Raw genomic sequence first — 18,451 nt, forward strand, 5'->3', positions numbered from 1 at the left:
GACTAGAAAATTGCCATTACTGATTCCTAAAACTTGGCTTCAATTGGTTTTAATGGGGTTGAGATTCTGGATCTGAACTTTGACAACATTCGCAGAACTTATGTTGAACAGAACTCGGGTACATTCCACTCATCCCTAGTCATAACTAGTGAAAGATTAAACACAAACATCATGCATCTTGCCACTGCTATGGGGAAAATTGCTCGCCCATATCTCTTCCCATTTAATCATAGTTAAAATTCTGGAAAAATATTTTTCTTCCTTTAGGTGTCTAGAAAAAAGGAAAATCCAATTGCAAGGGAACTGAGGATCTTGGCGATGGACAAAGATACATCCACTTCTAACAATAATAGAATTTTCTTATGTGTTAATAGCTGGAGATTGTTCAGATAATTTTATTGTTTGATAATCAGGTCATTATATTCATGAGAACAACATGTTTAAAGTACCATTCTTGTATATATCAGAGAATGTACAAACACCCCCAGTTTACCAATTACGTAAATTAAATTTGGATTATTTTTCGTCAGGTATGTCAATGGTAGTTGCACTCTATAGATTTGACTCTTCTATGTTCGAGGCAAGTATATTTCTGACCCGCCATTCAGTGTGACACGAGTAGTAGGGAATTGGGTATTAGGGATGGGATGAAAAGAGGGGATTCTGGTGCTCCAATAGGTGTAATGTCCTTAGTTTAAAACCATGGGTGGATAGCTGTAATATCAGTAATCAATAATTCAATGCTGGTGACTGGTATTTAACAATAAAGGAGGCAGCCATCCTCAGAGGGTGGCCATTACCTCTGTAGACAAGTCAGTAGTAAAGAGGAGATGGGGGAGGCACCAACTGGGTGTGGAAAATTAAAAAAAAAAATTCACAATAAAAAAAGGTGTGCAAAGTCCAAGAACGAGTGAAGATGCCTATCAAGATGATCAGTCTGAGGTCATCTGATGCCGCTCTGATGGCTCCACTGGCTGTCCACTTGCTGATGGGGATGTAGATCTTTTTGCTGGCCCTGTTCTGTGTCTCAGGAAGCTCCACGCTGACCAGCCTGGAACGCGAAAGCAGATGTGACGTCACCGAAACCGGAACAGGCATTTTTAAAAAAGAATGTGTTCCCTTTTTTTTAGCAAAACATAAAATACCCAGTAGTGATTAAATACCACCAAAAGAAAGCTTTATTAGTGTGAAAAAAAGATAAAAATGTCATTTGGGTACAGTGTTGCATGACTGAGTGATTGTCATTCAAAGTGTGACCTCGCTGAAAGCTGAAAATTGGCATAAAACAGTGGAACTATCAACTTGCAATAGAAATCAGTATACACCCCAAATGAATAAAACCCCCAAAATACTGCCCTCCCCCCTGAATGGATCTCAAACCTGAAGAATTCACTGTGAACTCATGGTGGGGGCAAACATGAACCTCGTTTGTATTTGTAGCACCTAGTTTGTATATCCTCATGTGATATGATGAAAAATAATAATAATAATAATAATAATAATAATAATAATAATAATATCTGATTTCAGATCCCGGTATCTCGATGCTCAGATCCCTGTTTACCTGGCAGCAGAAAAAAGTTTGGCTCTTCAACAAATAAATGCTTCTATGAGTGTGTCCCATGTTCAGAAGGAGAGATATCCAACATTTCTGGTAGAGTTTGTATTTGTTAACAAGTTATTGTTGGACTGGACAGAAGGTACCTCTTTGGTTAAAGTGTATGAATAAGACATATGAAGTACATCTCTGCAATGTGTGCACATTTCCCCCGAGCTTTATCCTTTTAAAGACCCTGTAAGTACCGAAGTATACCTGTTGATCCCGCCAGCAATGCACTCAGCTTATAACTCCTCAAATTAATTGTAAGCTGACACACACAGATGTTTTTGGACTGAAATCATAAGAAATGGTGCCAGCCCTGCCCAATTGTATTTTGCTATTTTGCTGTAATACTATTAGAAAATACTGAATCCCTCCCATCTTCTCATTTTTTTTCTGACAACATCAAAGGGTATTTTTTGCACGTTTATATATTTAAAAAAGGAAGAGTGTGGTCCCTCGTGCTACCAAGTGAATAAACAATTTAAATAATGATAAATGTAACTGCTGCTAGACCTATAGTGTACACAGTGCACATGAATGAATAAAATAGTAAAATGATCAGTGCACTTTCTAAATAGTAAATATAAATCACTATATAAAGTATCAAATAACAGTGACATACTAAATGCCACAAACAATAAGTGCAAAACGGTGAAGCTACAATCCAAAAGATTCTTCCAAAATATCTATGAGACAGTCCTTCAAAAAAAAATTTCCGTGCAAACAAACAGTGTTCCCATGACTTCACACAATTGCTTAATGCGTACAGAACTTTCATCTCTGTGAAATGGTGAATCAGCCTTATGGGTATCTTTGGTGATGGCGGGCTTCCACTTCCAGGCTCCCATCTACCAGGTCTTAATAGATCACTCAGGGTTCCGGGTACCTCTATGAAGTAGTCAATAAACCTTATGGATATCTATGGTGATGGTGGGCTTCCACTTCCCGGCTCCCAGCTACCAGGTCTTGATATGTTACTCAGGGTCCTGGGTACTATGTGAGAATACAATAAATGCCTCCCATAGTGTAAAACGTTTAAACAACTAAAGATTTATTAAAAAGCCAAATGGAATCTTACATAAAAAGAATATAAAAGTGCATCAAAATGTAACAACAGTGTTACAGATGCCTCCTACATCACTTTCAGTCCGCTCTTTACTTCCGGCCATGCCCTATGCGTTACGTCACGTGACTTCATCCCTGATGAAGTCACATGACGTGACGTTACCCCTACGGCATTATGTTTTTCTTATTTTCTTTTCCAAGAGCATCACAGTGTTTTCTACCCAGGAACTGACTACCAGTGGTATGACCTTCCCTCAGATCTCCAATATCTTATACTGTGTAATCTCTATTATTTTTCACATCAGCTATCATTATGACCCTGCCTTATGAGTATTAACTTCTTGTCCTCCAATGCCAAAGGGTTAAATTATCCTGCTACAAAGGCCATCCTTATGGAGAGAGGCTCAAATTTTTAAATGTGACATGCTATTGTCCAAGAAACCCACTTCCACCAGGCATCCCCTCTCAAATGCTCTTGTAAAGAATTTCCGCATATTTTCACCGGCCAACATGATAACGAAGAAAAGAGGTGTTTTGACCGATATAAAAGTCTCTGTCTCTGTACAATCCCAAACCCATCCAAAACTGATATAGATAATTTCTTACAATCACTAGATCTTCCAAAATTGTCTGCATCCCAACACCAGGCTCTAAGTGCCCCATTCTCTTTGGAAGAAATACATAAAACTTTAAATTCCCTGCCAAATAACATTTCCCTCAGCCTAGATGACCTTATTGGAGAATATTACAAGCAATTCAATCATGTGATAGCACCCCATTTCCAGAAGATGTATGTCACTGCTGCTTCTTCCTCATCCTGCCCTTCAGGAATGTTGGAAGCCTTAATTATCACACTACCAAAGCCAGGAAGAGAGCCTGACAAACCGCAAAACTTTTGTCCTATATCTGTTCTCAACAATGATTTGAAACCTTTTATACTAAGCCTTTAGCTTCCAGAATAGTCAAATCTTACCAGATTTGATACATCCTGACCAATCTGGCTTCACCAGAGGGAGACAAACCTCTAACACCACCAGGTGACTTATCAATATCACTCATCTTGTGGCCCACTCTAAAATGCCTTCTCTGCTCCTAGCCTTGGATGTAGAGAAGGTGTTTGACAGAGTGCATTGGACATATCTGGCAAAGGTCCTCACTAAATTTGGGATCACTGCCAATGCTGCTTTATTAATCACCATCAGGCTGGTTATGTTCTCGTCTGGTATATTATCACAACCTTTTCAAATATCGAACGGCATGCGCCAGGGCTGCCCGTTATCTCCCGATTTTTAGTCTAGTAATGGAGCCCTTGGCAGCCTATATTATAGCAAACCCTAAGATTACAGGCTTTTGCCTTGGGGCTAGAGAGTATACCATAAGTCTGTTTGTGGAGGATGTTATTTTAATGCTAACCAATGTCCAATCCTTTTTGGCTTTGGTACACCCAACTCTCCAACTGTTTATCAAGATAGACTATATTAAAAAAAATGTGGGACACCTGCCTTTGTACGCACATGAACTTTAATGGCATCCCAATCTTAGTCTGTAGGGTTCAATATTGAATTGGCCCACCCTTTGCAGCTATAACAGCTTCAACTCTTCTGGAAAGGCTATGCACAAAGTTTAGTGTCTATGGCCTGTCTCGCAGTCTCTACTCTAATTCATCCAAAAGGTGTTCTATCGGGTTGAGGTCAGTACTCTGTGCAGGGCGGTCAAGTTCTTCCACCCCAAACTCGCTCATCCATGTGTTTATGGAAATGGTCCCCCCCATTTCAGGCCAGGAAAGGGGGGGTGAGCGAGTGCCTTCCCTCCTGAACCATACCAGGCCACATGCCCTCAGCATGGAGGGGTGGGTGCTTTGGGGTGGGAGGCACTCTGCCCCCCCACCCCAAAGCACCTTGTCCCCATGATGATGGGGACAAGGGTCTCTTCCCCACGACTCTGGGCTGTGGAGGTCTGCATATCCAAACAAGAAGACTGGCTGCTCCAGGTGAGGTTTTGAAAGCCTGATGATCTTGACAGGTGCCCGCCTCGGCTCACCTCCGCATATAATCAAAACAAGAAATGGCCGCACTCTGTACTCGATCAAAATTCCTTTATTCAGAACGAAGTGTTTGACAGAAAGCTGGTAGATGCATTTCACACACTCCAAGTGCGCTTAATCATTACACAGGAAGAGCAGCATAGATTCCCTTATAAAGCCCCACCTAGTTGTATAACAGGTGACACTAATCATTGAATTGCATGCTTCCTGTTAGATGATACACATAGAAACTAAGAAAACAGAAAAACCTACAGCAACCCATAGCAACGCACACACATATAAATATGTGTCACATTGCATATGGATTCATGTAAAGTAGAACAACCTTATAATGTGAAAAGACATTACTAAACATACTCAAGAACACACACCATAAAACCATTGTAATCACCATATTGGATTAAAACAAGTCTGTGTAACCCATCATATACCATCCCTTACCAGGAGTATGCACACACGCATCACACACACACATATACAGTCAGGTCCATAAATATTGGGACATCGACACAATTCTAATCTTTTTGGCTCTATACACCACCACAATGGATTTGAAATGAAACAAACAAGATGTGCTTTAACTGCAGACTTTCAGCTTTAATTTGAGGATATTTACATCCAAATCACGTGAACGGTGTAGGAATTATAACAGTTTGTATATGTGCCTCCTACTTTTTAAGGGACCAAAAGTAATGGGACAATTGGCTGCTCAGCTGTTCCATGGCCAGGTGAGTGTTATTATTCCCTCATTATCCCATTTGCAAGGAGCAGATAAAAGGTCCAGTGTTCATTTCAAGTGTGCTATTTGCATTTGGAATCTGTTGCTGTCAACTCTCAATATGAGATCCAAAGAGCTGTCACTATCAGTGAAGCAAGCCATCATTAGGCTGAAAAAACAAAACAAACCCATCAGAGAGATAACAAGAACATTAGGTGTGGCCAAATCAACTATTTGGAACATCCTTAAAAAGAAAGAAGGCACCGGTGAGCTCAGCAACACCAAATGATCCGGAAGACCACGGAAAACAACTGTGGTGGATGACCGAAGAATTCTTTCCCTGGTGAAGAAAATACCCTTCACAACAGTTGGACAGGTCAAGAACACTCTCCAGGAGGTAGGTGTATGTGTGTCAAAGTCAACAATCAAGAGAAGACTTCACCAGAGTGAATACAGAGGGTTTACCACAAGATGTAAACCATTGGTGAGCCTCAAAAACAGGAAGACCAGATTAGAGTTTGCCAAACAACAACTAAAAAAGCCTTCACAGTTCTGGAACAACATCCTATGGACAGATGAGACCAAGATCAACTTGTACCAGAGTGATGGGAAGCGAAGAGTGTGGAGAAGGAAAGGAACTGCTCATGATCCAAAGCATACCACCTCATCAGTGAAGCATGGTGGTGGTAGTGTCATGGCGTGGGCATGTATGGCTGCCAATGGAACTGGTTCTCTTGTATTTATTGATGATGTGACTGCTGACAAAAGGATGAGCACCTATATAGCGTAACAAAAAATCTATCAACAAATGTGGCCATGTGGCATTGATACTACTATTCAAAAATAACTACATAGTGATCTATTCATCTTTCATTATTTACTATTTTTTTTTATTTTTGTTATTTATATATATATATTTTCAGATACATATTTTTTCAAAAAATAGTTTTTTCATTATCTCATCCTTTTATTATTACTCTCAGGGTCCGTCCAAGACATGTACTTCATACACACAGGAATGTGCATTTGCATATTCTTCGGGTATAGACATATATATACATTGAGTGGATGGAGGGCGGCTGAAAATTTGGCCTTATATTCACCGCCCTGGTCTTTCTCTCCGCACAGGCCTGCAAATGCACATTCCCGTGTGTATGAAGTACATGTCTTGGACGGACCCTGAGAGTAATAATAAAAGGATGAGATAATGAGAAAACTATTTTTTGAAAAAATATATATCTGAAAATATATATATATAAATAACAAAAATAAAAAATATAGTAAATAATGAAAGATGAATAGATCATTATGTTGTTATTTTTGAATATTAGTATCAATGCTCTGTTGGAGAGACTGTATTCATCACATTTATTCATAATAATGGGTCACATCCCACTCAAAATGTAACCCATGTGGGATGCGAGTCTGATGCTGGAAAATCCAGAATACCTCTCTACGACAGAGTAATCAAAATATATCACCCCCTCTGGGTGGAACCCTGACTTTCTCAATAATTTGTATATGCATGGCTGCAAAATTGCCATTATGGCATAAGTTAAAGTGTTTGGCCACATTTGTTGATAGATTTTTCGTTACGCTATATAGGTGCTCATAAAAAAGATCATGTAGACGTCTAGTTGTTCTGCCAACATACTGAATGTGGCATAAATCGCAAGTCAACAAATAGACAACATAGCAAGTATTACAATTATAAAAATGTTATATTTTATATTCTTTATGTGTCATTGATGAGGCGAACTGGTCACCATAATATGGCCCAACAGGAACATCCCGTTATACCGCACCTAAAGTTTCCCTTAAAATGCAGCCATGTGGCCGGCTTAGTAGTTTTCTTATTGAAGAAACTAGGGGACAAGGTGCGACTCAGGGAAGGGGCTCTGTGGGACACTGCATTGATAACACCCACCCCTCCTGCACAATATTGGCCCAGGTTTCATCCGCATATAGAACAGGAAGATGTTTAGTGATTGTATCTCTAATTTCCCTAAATTCATTGCTATACGGAGTAGATAAAGTCATTCTGTCTAGATGGCAATCCCTAGTCCGCAATTTCCTCCTGATAAGATCCCCCCCGGTTCTTACTTCTAGCAATAGTCAGAGCCCTATCAATCATCCACCTTGGATATCCTCTTTCTAAAAAATGTTGGAACAGGGATGCTGCCTCACATTCAAAATCCAAATCATATCTCCAGATTCTTCTCACTTGTAAAAATTGTCCCACAGGTATACCTTTTATTGTGTGTCTGGGATGTCCTGATTAGGCTAACAGAAGAAAATTACCTGACAGAGGCTTTCTCTATAGGGACATGCAGACTCTCGTGTTCCGTCCCTTACACATTAGTGTATTTCATCATTATGAACTTCACCAGTAAAGGTGAGATTTTTGTTATTACAATTAAGGTACTCCAGAAAGGGAATGAATGTGGATGTCCCATCTTTCATGATGAACAAGAGATCATCTATAAATCTCAGGTATAACCTGATAGAAGACTTAAAGGGGTTCTCCCCTCCAAAGATGGGGGACCGCTCCCACCAACGCATGTACAGATTGGCTAATGAGGGCGAAAATTTAGCCCCCGTCGCTGCCCCGCACTTCTGTAGGTAAAACACACCATCAAATGAGAAATAATTATGGGACAGTAGATATTCCAAGACTTCCACAATGAATTTGCTCTGTTTAATTGGTAAATCCGTGAATGTCTCTAGGAAAAAAAGACACTGATACAATGGCAAGGTCATGAGGAATTAACTAATATAAATTCGCCACGTCACATGTGACCCATGAGTACTCATTTTTCCACTGAAAATCCTCCATGACCTCAAGAAGATGATTTGTGTCTTTTAAATATCCAGGGAGTTGCTGAACCAAAGGCTGTGATGGCCTATCCAGCCACTACCCTAGTTTCTCATTGAGGGAATCGATGCCTGATATAGTAGGACGCCCTAACAGGGGGTCTAGTCCCTTATGGGTTTTGCGGAGATGGTAAAATGTGGGAACAATAGGACTTTCTGGTATTATTTTGATAATTTCTTTATGATTGAATATACCTATTTTTACTCCTCTATTGACAAGTTCTGCCAACACTGATCTAAACTGTTTAGTTGGATCCCCTCTAAGCTGGATATGTATGGGTGTCATATAGCTGTCGGATGCCTTCTCTTCTATATGATTCAACATCCATCACGACTATAGGCCCTCCCTTATCTGAGTTACGAATAACAATAGTGTCATCACCCTCTAGATTTTTTAGGGATACTCTTTCATCCTTAGTCAAATTGTCACGCCATACAGTGTCCCCTACCATAACCTGGGATGCCAGAGCCGTCAAATCCCGTTCTACCGCTCTCTGAAATTTGTTTATCTCAGGAGTGCGGGAATTTACAGGATAGAAATCGGATTTTGTTTTAAAAAGATTTGACAGCACTGGCATCACCCATCTGTGCAATAGGAGGATTTTCACTAGATAAATCCTCAGGATCCCTTATGGCACAATGTTCCCTAAATGAGAGATCTCTGTCCTCTTATACATCAGTGGATACAGATACAGATGACCCAAGACCTTCACTTTCTCCTGCTAAATAATAAAGTTTTTTCATAGTCAAATTTCTAATGAATCTGTTCACATCCAGAATGGTATCAAATAAATTTAGATGCCTCTGGGGACAAAAATGTAAACCTTTAGGCAATAAAGACTTTTCATTGTCCACAAGAATCCCCTCATATAAATTCAAAGCGTTAGAATATTTGATTATGACTTGCGTGGTTGCCTGCGGGATGGATATCGTTTCTGTTCTTCCATTTCTCCCCCTTCTGAACCATGGCGTGTCCTTTTGTATCTCGGGTTCGATCCCTCTTGCGCTGTTTGCGCCTCTTGACCCCTTTTTTTGCTACTGCAGAGGGGGCAGATCCGGCATGTACACCCCTAATAGCTGAGCGGGGTGGTGACTAGTCAGAGTCCTATGCAGCCAAGTTATTATCCCAAAATTCGGGGTCCATATCTGAAAAACTGACATGTTTAGTGGTACCGCTAACCGGCTGGGATGTCCCACTCAAGTGGCGCCTCCACTTCCATACATACAGTCAGGTCCATAAATATTGGGACATCAACACAATTCTAATCTTTTTGGCTCTATACACCACCACAATGGATTTGAAATGAAACGAACAAGATGTGTTTTAACTGCAGACTTTCAGCTTTAATTTGAGGGTATTTACATCCAAATCAGGTGAACAGTGTAGGAATTACAACAGTTTGTATATGTACCTCCCACTTTTTCAGGGACTAAAAGTAATGGGACAGATTAACAATCATCCATCAAACTTTCACTTTTTAATACTTGGTTGCAAATCCTTTGCAGTCAATTACAGCCTGAAGTCTGGAATGTATAGACATCACCAGACGCTGGGTTTCATCCCTGGTGATGCTCTGCCAGGCCTCTACTGCAACTGTCTTCAGTTCCTGCTTGTTCTTGGGGCATTTCCCTTCAGTTTTGTCTTCAGCAAGTGAAATACATGGTCAATCGGATTCAGGTCAGGTGATTGACTTGGCCATTGCATAAAATTCCACTTCTTTCCCTTAAAAAACTCTTTGGTTGCTTTTGCAGTATGCTTCGGGTCATTGTCCATCTGCACTGTGAAGCGCCATCCAATGAGTTCTGAAGCATTTTGCTGAATATGAGCAGATAATATTGCCTGAAACACTTCAGAATTCATCCTGATGCTTTTGTCAGCAGTCACATCATCAATAAATACAAGAGAACCAGTTCCATTGGCAGCCATACATGTCCACGCCATGACACTACCACCACCATGCTTCACTGATGAGGTGGTATGCTTTGGATCATGAGCAGTTTCTTTCCTTCTCCATACTCTTCTCTTCCCATCACTCTGGTACAAGTTGATCTTGGTCTCATCTGTCCAAAGGATGTTGTTCCAGAACTGTGAAGGCTTTTTTAGATGTTGTTTGGCAAACTCTAATCTGGCCTTCCTGTTTTTGAGGCTCACCAAAGGTTTACATCTTGTGGTGAACCCTCTGTATTCACTCTGGTGAAGTCTTCTTTTGATTGTTGACTTTGACACACATACACCTACCTCCTGGAGAGTGTTCTTGATCTGGCCAACTGTTGTAAAGGGTGTTTTCTTCACCAGGGAAAGAATTCTTCGGTCATCCACCACAGTTTTCCGTGGTCTTCTGGGTCTTTTGGTGTTGCTGAGCTCACTGGTGCGTTCTTTCTTTTTAAGGATGTTCCAAATAGTTGATTTGGCCACACCTAATGTTTTTGCTATCTCTCTGATGGGTTTGTTTTGTTTTTTCAGCCTAATGATGGCTTGCTTCACTGATAGTGACAGCTCTTTGGTTCTCATACTAAGAGGTGACAGCAACAGATTGCACATGCAAATAGCACACTTGAAATTAACTCTGGACCTTTTATCTGCTCCTTGTAAATGGGATAATGAAGGAATAACACACACCTGGCCATGGAACAGCTGAGCAGCCAATTGTCCCATTACTTTTGGTCCCTTAAAAAGTGGGAGGCACATATACAAACTGTTGTAATTCCTACACCATTCACCTGATTTGGATGTAAATACCCTCAAATTAAAGCTGAAAGTCTGCAGTTAAAGAACATCTTGTTCATTTCATTCAAATCCATTGTGGTGGTGTATAGAGCCAAAAAGATTAGAATTGTGTAGATGTCCCAATATTTATGGACCTGACTGTACACATTATTGGTGTCATAGTCTATTTTGTCCCGTAACATTTTTTCTTTTTTTTCCTGATATAATCTCTTTTTTCAAACGTGGGGGTCTGCAGGCAGAGGGCCTATCGGAATCTGGTAGCCCCCCAGATCTCAACCCACCCCATGTAAATGAGTATGCCTACCTATTCACCAAAAAAGTGTCAAAAAGTAATAAAAACACAGAGATTGTTTTTTATTTTTTAATAAAGGATTTGTCAAAAACGATGTCCCCGATGTAAAACCATCATCAATCACAACGACAACGCCACCACCAACCAGAAAAAAAAAGGCTTCGCTACCAACCTAGGCAAACCACGAAATGCCCGGCTTGTCGTTTCACAGGTCTTATATAGGTAAAGGCGGGAACACCTGGCGACGTCACCTGGTGGCACCGCCCCCTTGTGACATCACTGCCTCAGCATGCACTAGTCCATGATGTCACAAGGGGGCGATGCCACCGGGTGATGTCGCCATGTGGCCTCACCCCTTACCTATATAGACTAGAATAAGAACTGTCAAACGGCGGAGAAGCCATTCAAGGGTTTGCACAGTGGACAGTGCAGTGGACAGTGGAGCAATTTTTTTTCCTTTTCAGGTCTGGCGGTGGTAGCGGCGTTGTGAATGATGATGGATCCACATCGGGGGACTATGGGGGTTTTTTTTTTTCTATTTTTAATAAAGAAAATGTCAAAAACTGTCTCTGTGTTTTTATTGCTTTTTGACACTTTTTTGGTGAATGGCTAGGGGTATTATGTACCCCATACTTATTCAATGGGGGAGCGGGATCTTGTTAAAGAGGGCTTCCAGATTTTGAGAACCCCAATGCCCACAGACCCCCACAACCACAGCCCAGGCCCATCAAAATGGAGACCCCCCTATCAATCTGACCTCCCCCTGCAATGACCCCCCCTCTTACTTTTTCACCGAAATTGGTTCCCGCTGTTCTTCTGGCCAGCATTCCCTCCTCTCCCTCCCATTGGCTGCAGCTGCTGATTGGGGACACAAGCTGTCAGGATGGAGAGTGGTGGGGGAGAGGGGGGTTTAAACATGTGTATACCACCCCCACTTTCTTTCCTTGAATGGGCACAGTGAGCGATCACAACCGATTGCTCCTGTGTCCATGAATCACTGGAGAATAGTAAACTGTGTTTATTATGCTTCAGTTTTGTTAATGGATGGGAGTCTCTATACAGACTCCCATTCATTCAAGTACAATGCAACTCAGGCTGTAGAGAAAGGGGCCATCTTCAGGACTGTTCTCTGTTTCAAAAAAGAGACACCAGGGCTCTGCTTTGACTTGATATCTCACTACCACCACTCCCCCAAAAAATACAAAATATAAAAAAATAAAATTGTAAAAAAAAATGTAATTAAAGTAAAAAAAACATAATAAGTCTTTTTTGGCAGAGGGCATACTAAAGTGTATGCCACTGCAAGGCCGTATGCCACTGTTGTGTTTGCACTAAAAATTATTTTAGTATATTCTTAGTGAATATAGCGATTTGATGAACATTTGAGCAACTATTGAGGGGCCTAAAAAATCTGCAGCATTTTTTTTTATCATGTGCAGATCATATGCTTTCAGAAAATATATGGTGTGTGTGTGGGGGGGGTCTTTTACAAACTCTGAAAGTTATAAGGGAAAAATAATAAAATAAAGCAATGGAAGAATTGCAAGTATGGTCTGGCCATTTTGTGGGATATGGCACTCTGTTACCTTAACTGACAATTGTGTGGTTATACAACACTGTATCAAAATAAAATGTATGTCATTTTTTTTCCCACACATAGAGCTTTCTTTTGATAGTATTTGAGCACCTCTGTGTTTTTTCTTTTGTGTGCTATAAACAAAAAAAATACAAATAATTTGGGGGGGGAAAAAAAATTACTTTCTGCTATAAAACACATCCCATAAAAAATTGAAAAAAATCTAATTTATTCATAAATTTTGGCCAAAATATATTTTGCTACATACTTTTGGGAAAAAAAAATCCCAGCAAGCATAAATTGATTGGTTTGCATAAAAGTTATAACGTCTACAAACTCTGGGATTTTTTTTTTACTACTAGTGATCAGCAACTTATAGTGGGACTGAGATATGCAGCAGGCATTCTGACACTAACTGACTCTTTTTACACTTTTTGGGGACCAGTGACACTAATACAGTGATCAGTGCTAAAAAAATGCACTGTCACTGTACTAATGACACAGACTGGGAAGGGGTTAAACATCAGGGGCGATCAAAGGATTAGCTGTGTGCCTAACCAGTGTTTTACTGTACTGTGTGTGGTGCTTTTACTAGGGGAAGAGATGAAATTCCCTGATTCCCTGATTTGCAGGGACACAAACTTCATTTCTTCCCTCCTGTCAGAAGATCTGCCTTGTTTACATAGGCAGATCTCAGTTCTGTGCCACTCCTCGGCGATCGTGGGTGCCAGTACACATCCAGTCCCTGGCACCCTCTGACTTGAGTGGAGCAGGATCGCTAGTGACAGGTAATACCTGCACCTGCTGTGAGTCCCGGTCTCTCCCCACAGTGCAGAGCCAAGTCAGTGAGTGGCCCTCATGCTCTGCTAACAGCCACCACCCCCCCATTTTTTATATTTTATTAACCTCTCCCACAATGCGTTTATGGATGAGACAATTCATTTTCTCAAAAGGTCTGACCACGATGCTCATTGTGTTTGTATTGTTCTTCCTGCAGACAGTGAAAACTGCATGAAATGTCCTGATGATGAATGGCCAAATGAGAAGAAGGATCATTGTTTTCCAAAATTGGTGGAATTTCTCTCCTACACTGATGATCCCATTGTTGCAGTATTTTCAGCTGTCTCCATCCTCTGTTGTCTTCTGACTGTTTTAATATTGGGAACATTTATACATTACCAGGACACCCCCATTGTTAAAGCTAACAACCGGGACCTGAGCTATCTTCTCCTGGTCTCCATCATGCTGAGCTTTCTCTGTGTCTTCTTGTTCCTTGGCCATCCAGTAGATGTGACCTGCATGTTGCGTGTAACCTCTTTTGGTGTCATCTTCTCAGTTGCAGTCTCTTCTCTACTTGCCAAAAGTATCATGGTGTGTATTGCTTTTAAAGCCACCAAACCTGGGAGTCCCTGGAGGAAATGGATGGGAGCCAAACTGTCCAATTTTATCATTTGTGTCCTCTCACTGGTTCAAGTCATAATCTGTGTCACTTGGTTGTCTATTTCTCCTCCCTTCCAGGAACGGGACAATCACTCTTATCAGGGGAAGATCATCATTCAGTGTAATGAGGGCTCAGTTATCGGCTTCTACTCTGTCCTGGGATATATGGGGCTTCTGGCAGCTGTGAGTTTCATTATAGCTTTTTTAGCCAGGACATTACCGGACAGTTTTAATGAGGCCAAGTACATCACCTTCAGCATGCTGGTGTTCTGCAGTGTCTGGATTTCCATGATCCCGGCCTATCTGAGCACCAGAGGGAAATACATGGTGGCCGTGGAGGTTTTTGCTATAATGGCATCAAGTTCTGGACTTCTTGGATGTATATTTTTCCCAAAATGTTACATAATTCTATTCAGACCTGACCTGAATACAAAAACAGTTATCCGCTAATATATATGGAGCAACACTGGGTTACCAGTAGTTATAGCATTATCTCTATCATTGTTAATGTTAGCATGTTGTTAGTGTACTGAGAATGAACACTGTTAAATTGAAATGTTTAATAATTACCTCTCTGGTGGATGGTGAGTCTAATTTCTGTTCTGGACACCGCTGGTATCAGACGCTTTGAGTTTGTTGGAAACCTTGTCCCCTGCTGGGTGTAGTGGTTCCTCCCACCAGCCATCAATACAGAACAATGGAGTCACTTAGTGAGGAGAAAACACAGTAACCAGAGGGGGACAAAATATACAAAACATCCTAAAGTGTCAGATACCAGAGACACCCATCACTCTTCAAGAGAGGGGAGATTTCACTCCCCATTTTCCCGGAAGATAATCATTGAACATTCTTCCTTTTATAAGCTGCTTGTAATGTAATTTTTTTTGTGTCTGGGTCACATTATTGTATTGTATGTAGATATATCCGGCTATATTAATAAATACATGTTGTTGGTATATTCTAAAATACATTTTTAATATTAGTGAGGCCGGGTTCACACTATTGCAAATTGGACGCGGGATCCCAGCATCCAATTCGCAATAGCAGGAGAATGTGACCGGCTTTCTATGGAGCCAGTTCACTTATCTCCGATGCGGCTCCGGTGCGAATTTGCACAGGAGCTCTGTGCGTCTTTTGGTCCGGTTCTGGTCTGAATTCAGCCCAAAATTTGGGCTGAAATCGAACCCGAAATGGTGAACCAGAACGCACAGGACCCCTGCTGGGTAACACATCGGCATCCAGTGTGAACCGAGCCTTAAAGTTGATGGAAGCATGTTCTCAGCAAGTTCACTGGTATAATAGCATAGAAGAGCCATCGCTTCTGGAAATTAAGTCTAAAGTCTTTATTTCGGCATGACCATGTAAAAAGGTGAATGCTAACACGTTTCGGCAAGAGCCTTCACATTTTTTACATGGTCATACCGAAATAAAGACTTAAGACTTAATTTTTTTCCTTGTATATTTCTTTGTAAACTGCTGCCACAAGGGAGTATTCGGCTTCCACGTACAATGCTGCAGAGACAACACTCCTACCCCACACCTTGCCAGATCCTGATAAGAAAACTTCCAAAGCTATAAACAGGTTCCTGGTGCTCATTGATCAGTCATAGGTTTTATTCTGAAGAAGACATTAAACATTCAAATTGTGTTAGCTTAATATGTTTTGTAATGACTCATAAAGGCCCCATAATAGGGTATTTCTGCCATCTCCAAGATCTTCTAGTCAGACGTGTCAAAGAAAAAGCTAAAAAGATTAAAAAGTAATAATCCCCCTGATCCCTTCCTATAAGCATTCTAATCATATACACTAAGAACAACACTGCATAAAATAAAAACCTATATAAAATTAACTATTATATAATACTCATCAATAAATAAACCCCACAAATATTATATAATACTAATAATACTAATCAAATAAATATAATTACTCATACACAAAACATTATAAAAGTGAAAATAATAAAGTTCCAAACAGTTTAAGATGAATACATAGATCTCCAATGATTTAACATAGAAAAACTCATCCCACAATAAAAGTACCAAAGAATGTGCAAAACAATCAAATCCCCTTAAATTATGTACAATATGTGAAGATCAAACTCAGTCTGAGCGTGCTCAGTCTGAGGCTGTGGAACTTTGTGTAAGTGGAGCTGGTATAAGTGGGAGTTAAAAACCAGAGTTATAGAGTAAATAAATCTTGCTTGTTGATTGCTGGGTTTGCTGGGTTGCATTTTTGGGGCTTTTCCTTTTAGTTTTTCATTTGCCTTTTTCTGTCACTTTTTAAATAGCTTTTTTTTTTCTCTCTGGTTCCTTCAGTCTATCAATTAAGGGGGGTGGTTAATTGCTCACAGGTGCCTATTTAACTGGGTGTAGAACTCAGTCTGAGAGTGCTCAGTCTGAGGCTGTGGAACTTTGTGTAAGTGGAGCTGGTATAAGTGGGAGTTAAAAACCAGAGTTTAAAACAGGAGGTTATAACAGGGGTCATAGTACCTGTGTAGTGTGAGTATCTGAGTGTTGTCTGAGTAGTGTGTGTGGATCGTTAGTACTTGTGTATTGTGTACTGTATACTTGAGTATTGCGAGTGCACGTAGGTCTGCGACTGTTCTGCGATTGCACGTAGGTCTGTGAGTACCTGTGTATTGTCTTGTTGTGTACCTGTGTATTGTCTTGTTGTGTACCTGTGTATTGTCTTGTTGTGTACCTGTGTATTGTCTTGAGTATTAGTGCCAGGAAGCTAGCTGTTAGGTAATTTGGACAGGGTAAAATCCCAAAATCCTCACTAAATTTAATAGGTACGATGCCCGGTGGGTGTGGAGAGGCGACTCTTTGTACATCTTGCCGCATGTATGCGTTCCTTGATCATCCGATCGAGGGCGAATACTGCTGTGCAAAATGTAAGCACATTGTTTCCCTGGAAGCCCAGTTTCTGAATCTGGGGAAGCAACTGTCAGCACTGAGAAGTCCCTCCATACTAAAGGTGAGCCAGGAATGTACACGGCAGGTGCCGGCAGGGGCCAGCACAGAGGCGGGTGGAGACAAAGAGGTGCAGGCACTAGCAAAGAGTAGATGGGTGACAGTCAGGAGGGGTAGAGGGGGAAGTGCCAGAGAGGCCGATCCAGGACTGGAGCATCCCAATAAGTATGCTCCATTGAGTGACATTGGTGAAACCAGTCAGGGACCAGCACTGCTGGAGATGAGGGACTCTCCTAGCTGCCAGTGGAAGAACTCCTCCAGTGAGAGTGGGGGGGCAGCAAAGGGAAAGGAAAGACAGATTCTGGTGGTAGGGGACTCAATTCTTAGAAGGACAGAGAGGGCAATCTGTAACCAAGACCTGAAGCGCCGAACAGTATGTTGTCTACCGGGCGCTCGGGTTCGGCACATCACGGATCTTGTGGACAGATTACTGGGAGGGGCTGGGGAAGACCCGGCTGTCATGGTGCACGTTGGCACCAATGACAAAGTCAGAGGCAGATGGAGTGTCCTAAAGAACGATTTTAAGGACTTAGGTGCTAAATTGAGGAAAAGGACCTCCAAGGTAGTATTCTCAGGAATACTACCGGTACATCGAGCCACACCAGAAAGGCAGAGGGAGATTAGGGAAGTAAACAAGTGGCTGAAGAGCTGGTGTAGTAAGGAGGGGTTTGGGTTCCTGGAGGACTGGGCCGACTTCTCAGTTGGTAACCGGTACTATAGAAGGGACGGACTGCACCTAAATGAGGAGGGTGCAGATCTGCTGGGAATGAAGATGGCCAAAAAGTTAGAGGGGTTTTTAAACTAGGCGATGGGGGGGGAGGGTCCAGAGACAGTGATAGCCAGCGCGGAAGATATTCCAGAGGGTAGTATTGGGGGCATTAGTGGTAGGTTAACCAAAGCACAAAAACACAAGGTGAGTATAGTAGCAAGTCCTAGTTGCAATTTTGAAACACCCAATATGAGGACAATATGCGACCGGTCTAAACTATGTGGCATGTTCACCAATGCCAGGAGCATGGCGGACAAGATGGGTGAACTAGAGATACTGTAGTACAAGGAGGATTTGGATTTTGTGGGAATTTCAGAGACCTGGTTCAACAGCTCTCATAATTGGCTGGCAAACATTCAAGGGTAT

General features: G+C 41.3%; 1 protein-coding gene across 1 annotated transcript in view; it reads left to right on the forward strand.

Annotated features, from left to right (window-relative positions):
* The window catches only part of LOC141132318 (vomeronasal type-2 receptor 26-like), a 58,515-nt gene extending 43,725 nt beyond the window's left edge, over window positions 1-14,790 (forward strand). The window contains exons 3-4 of the mRNA XM_073620633.1: window positions 1,531-1,654; window positions 13,898-14,790. Of these exons, the coding sequence (XP_073476734.1) occupies window positions 1,531-1,654; window positions 13,898-14,790 (1,017 nt within the window). The remainder of the gene's footprint in view (window positions 1-1,530; window positions 1,655-13,897) is intronic.
* The last annotated feature ends 3,661 nt before the right edge of the window (window positions 14,791-18,451 follow it).

Source organism: Aquarana catesbeiana, linkage group LG01 (assembly GCF_042186555.1).
Source record: "Aquarana catesbeiana isolate 2022-GZ linkage group LG01, ASM4218655v1, whole genome shotgun sequence".
NCBI classification, from domain to species: domain Eukaryota; kingdom Metazoa; phylum Chordata; class Amphibia; order Anura; family Ranidae; genus Aquarana; species Aquarana catesbeiana.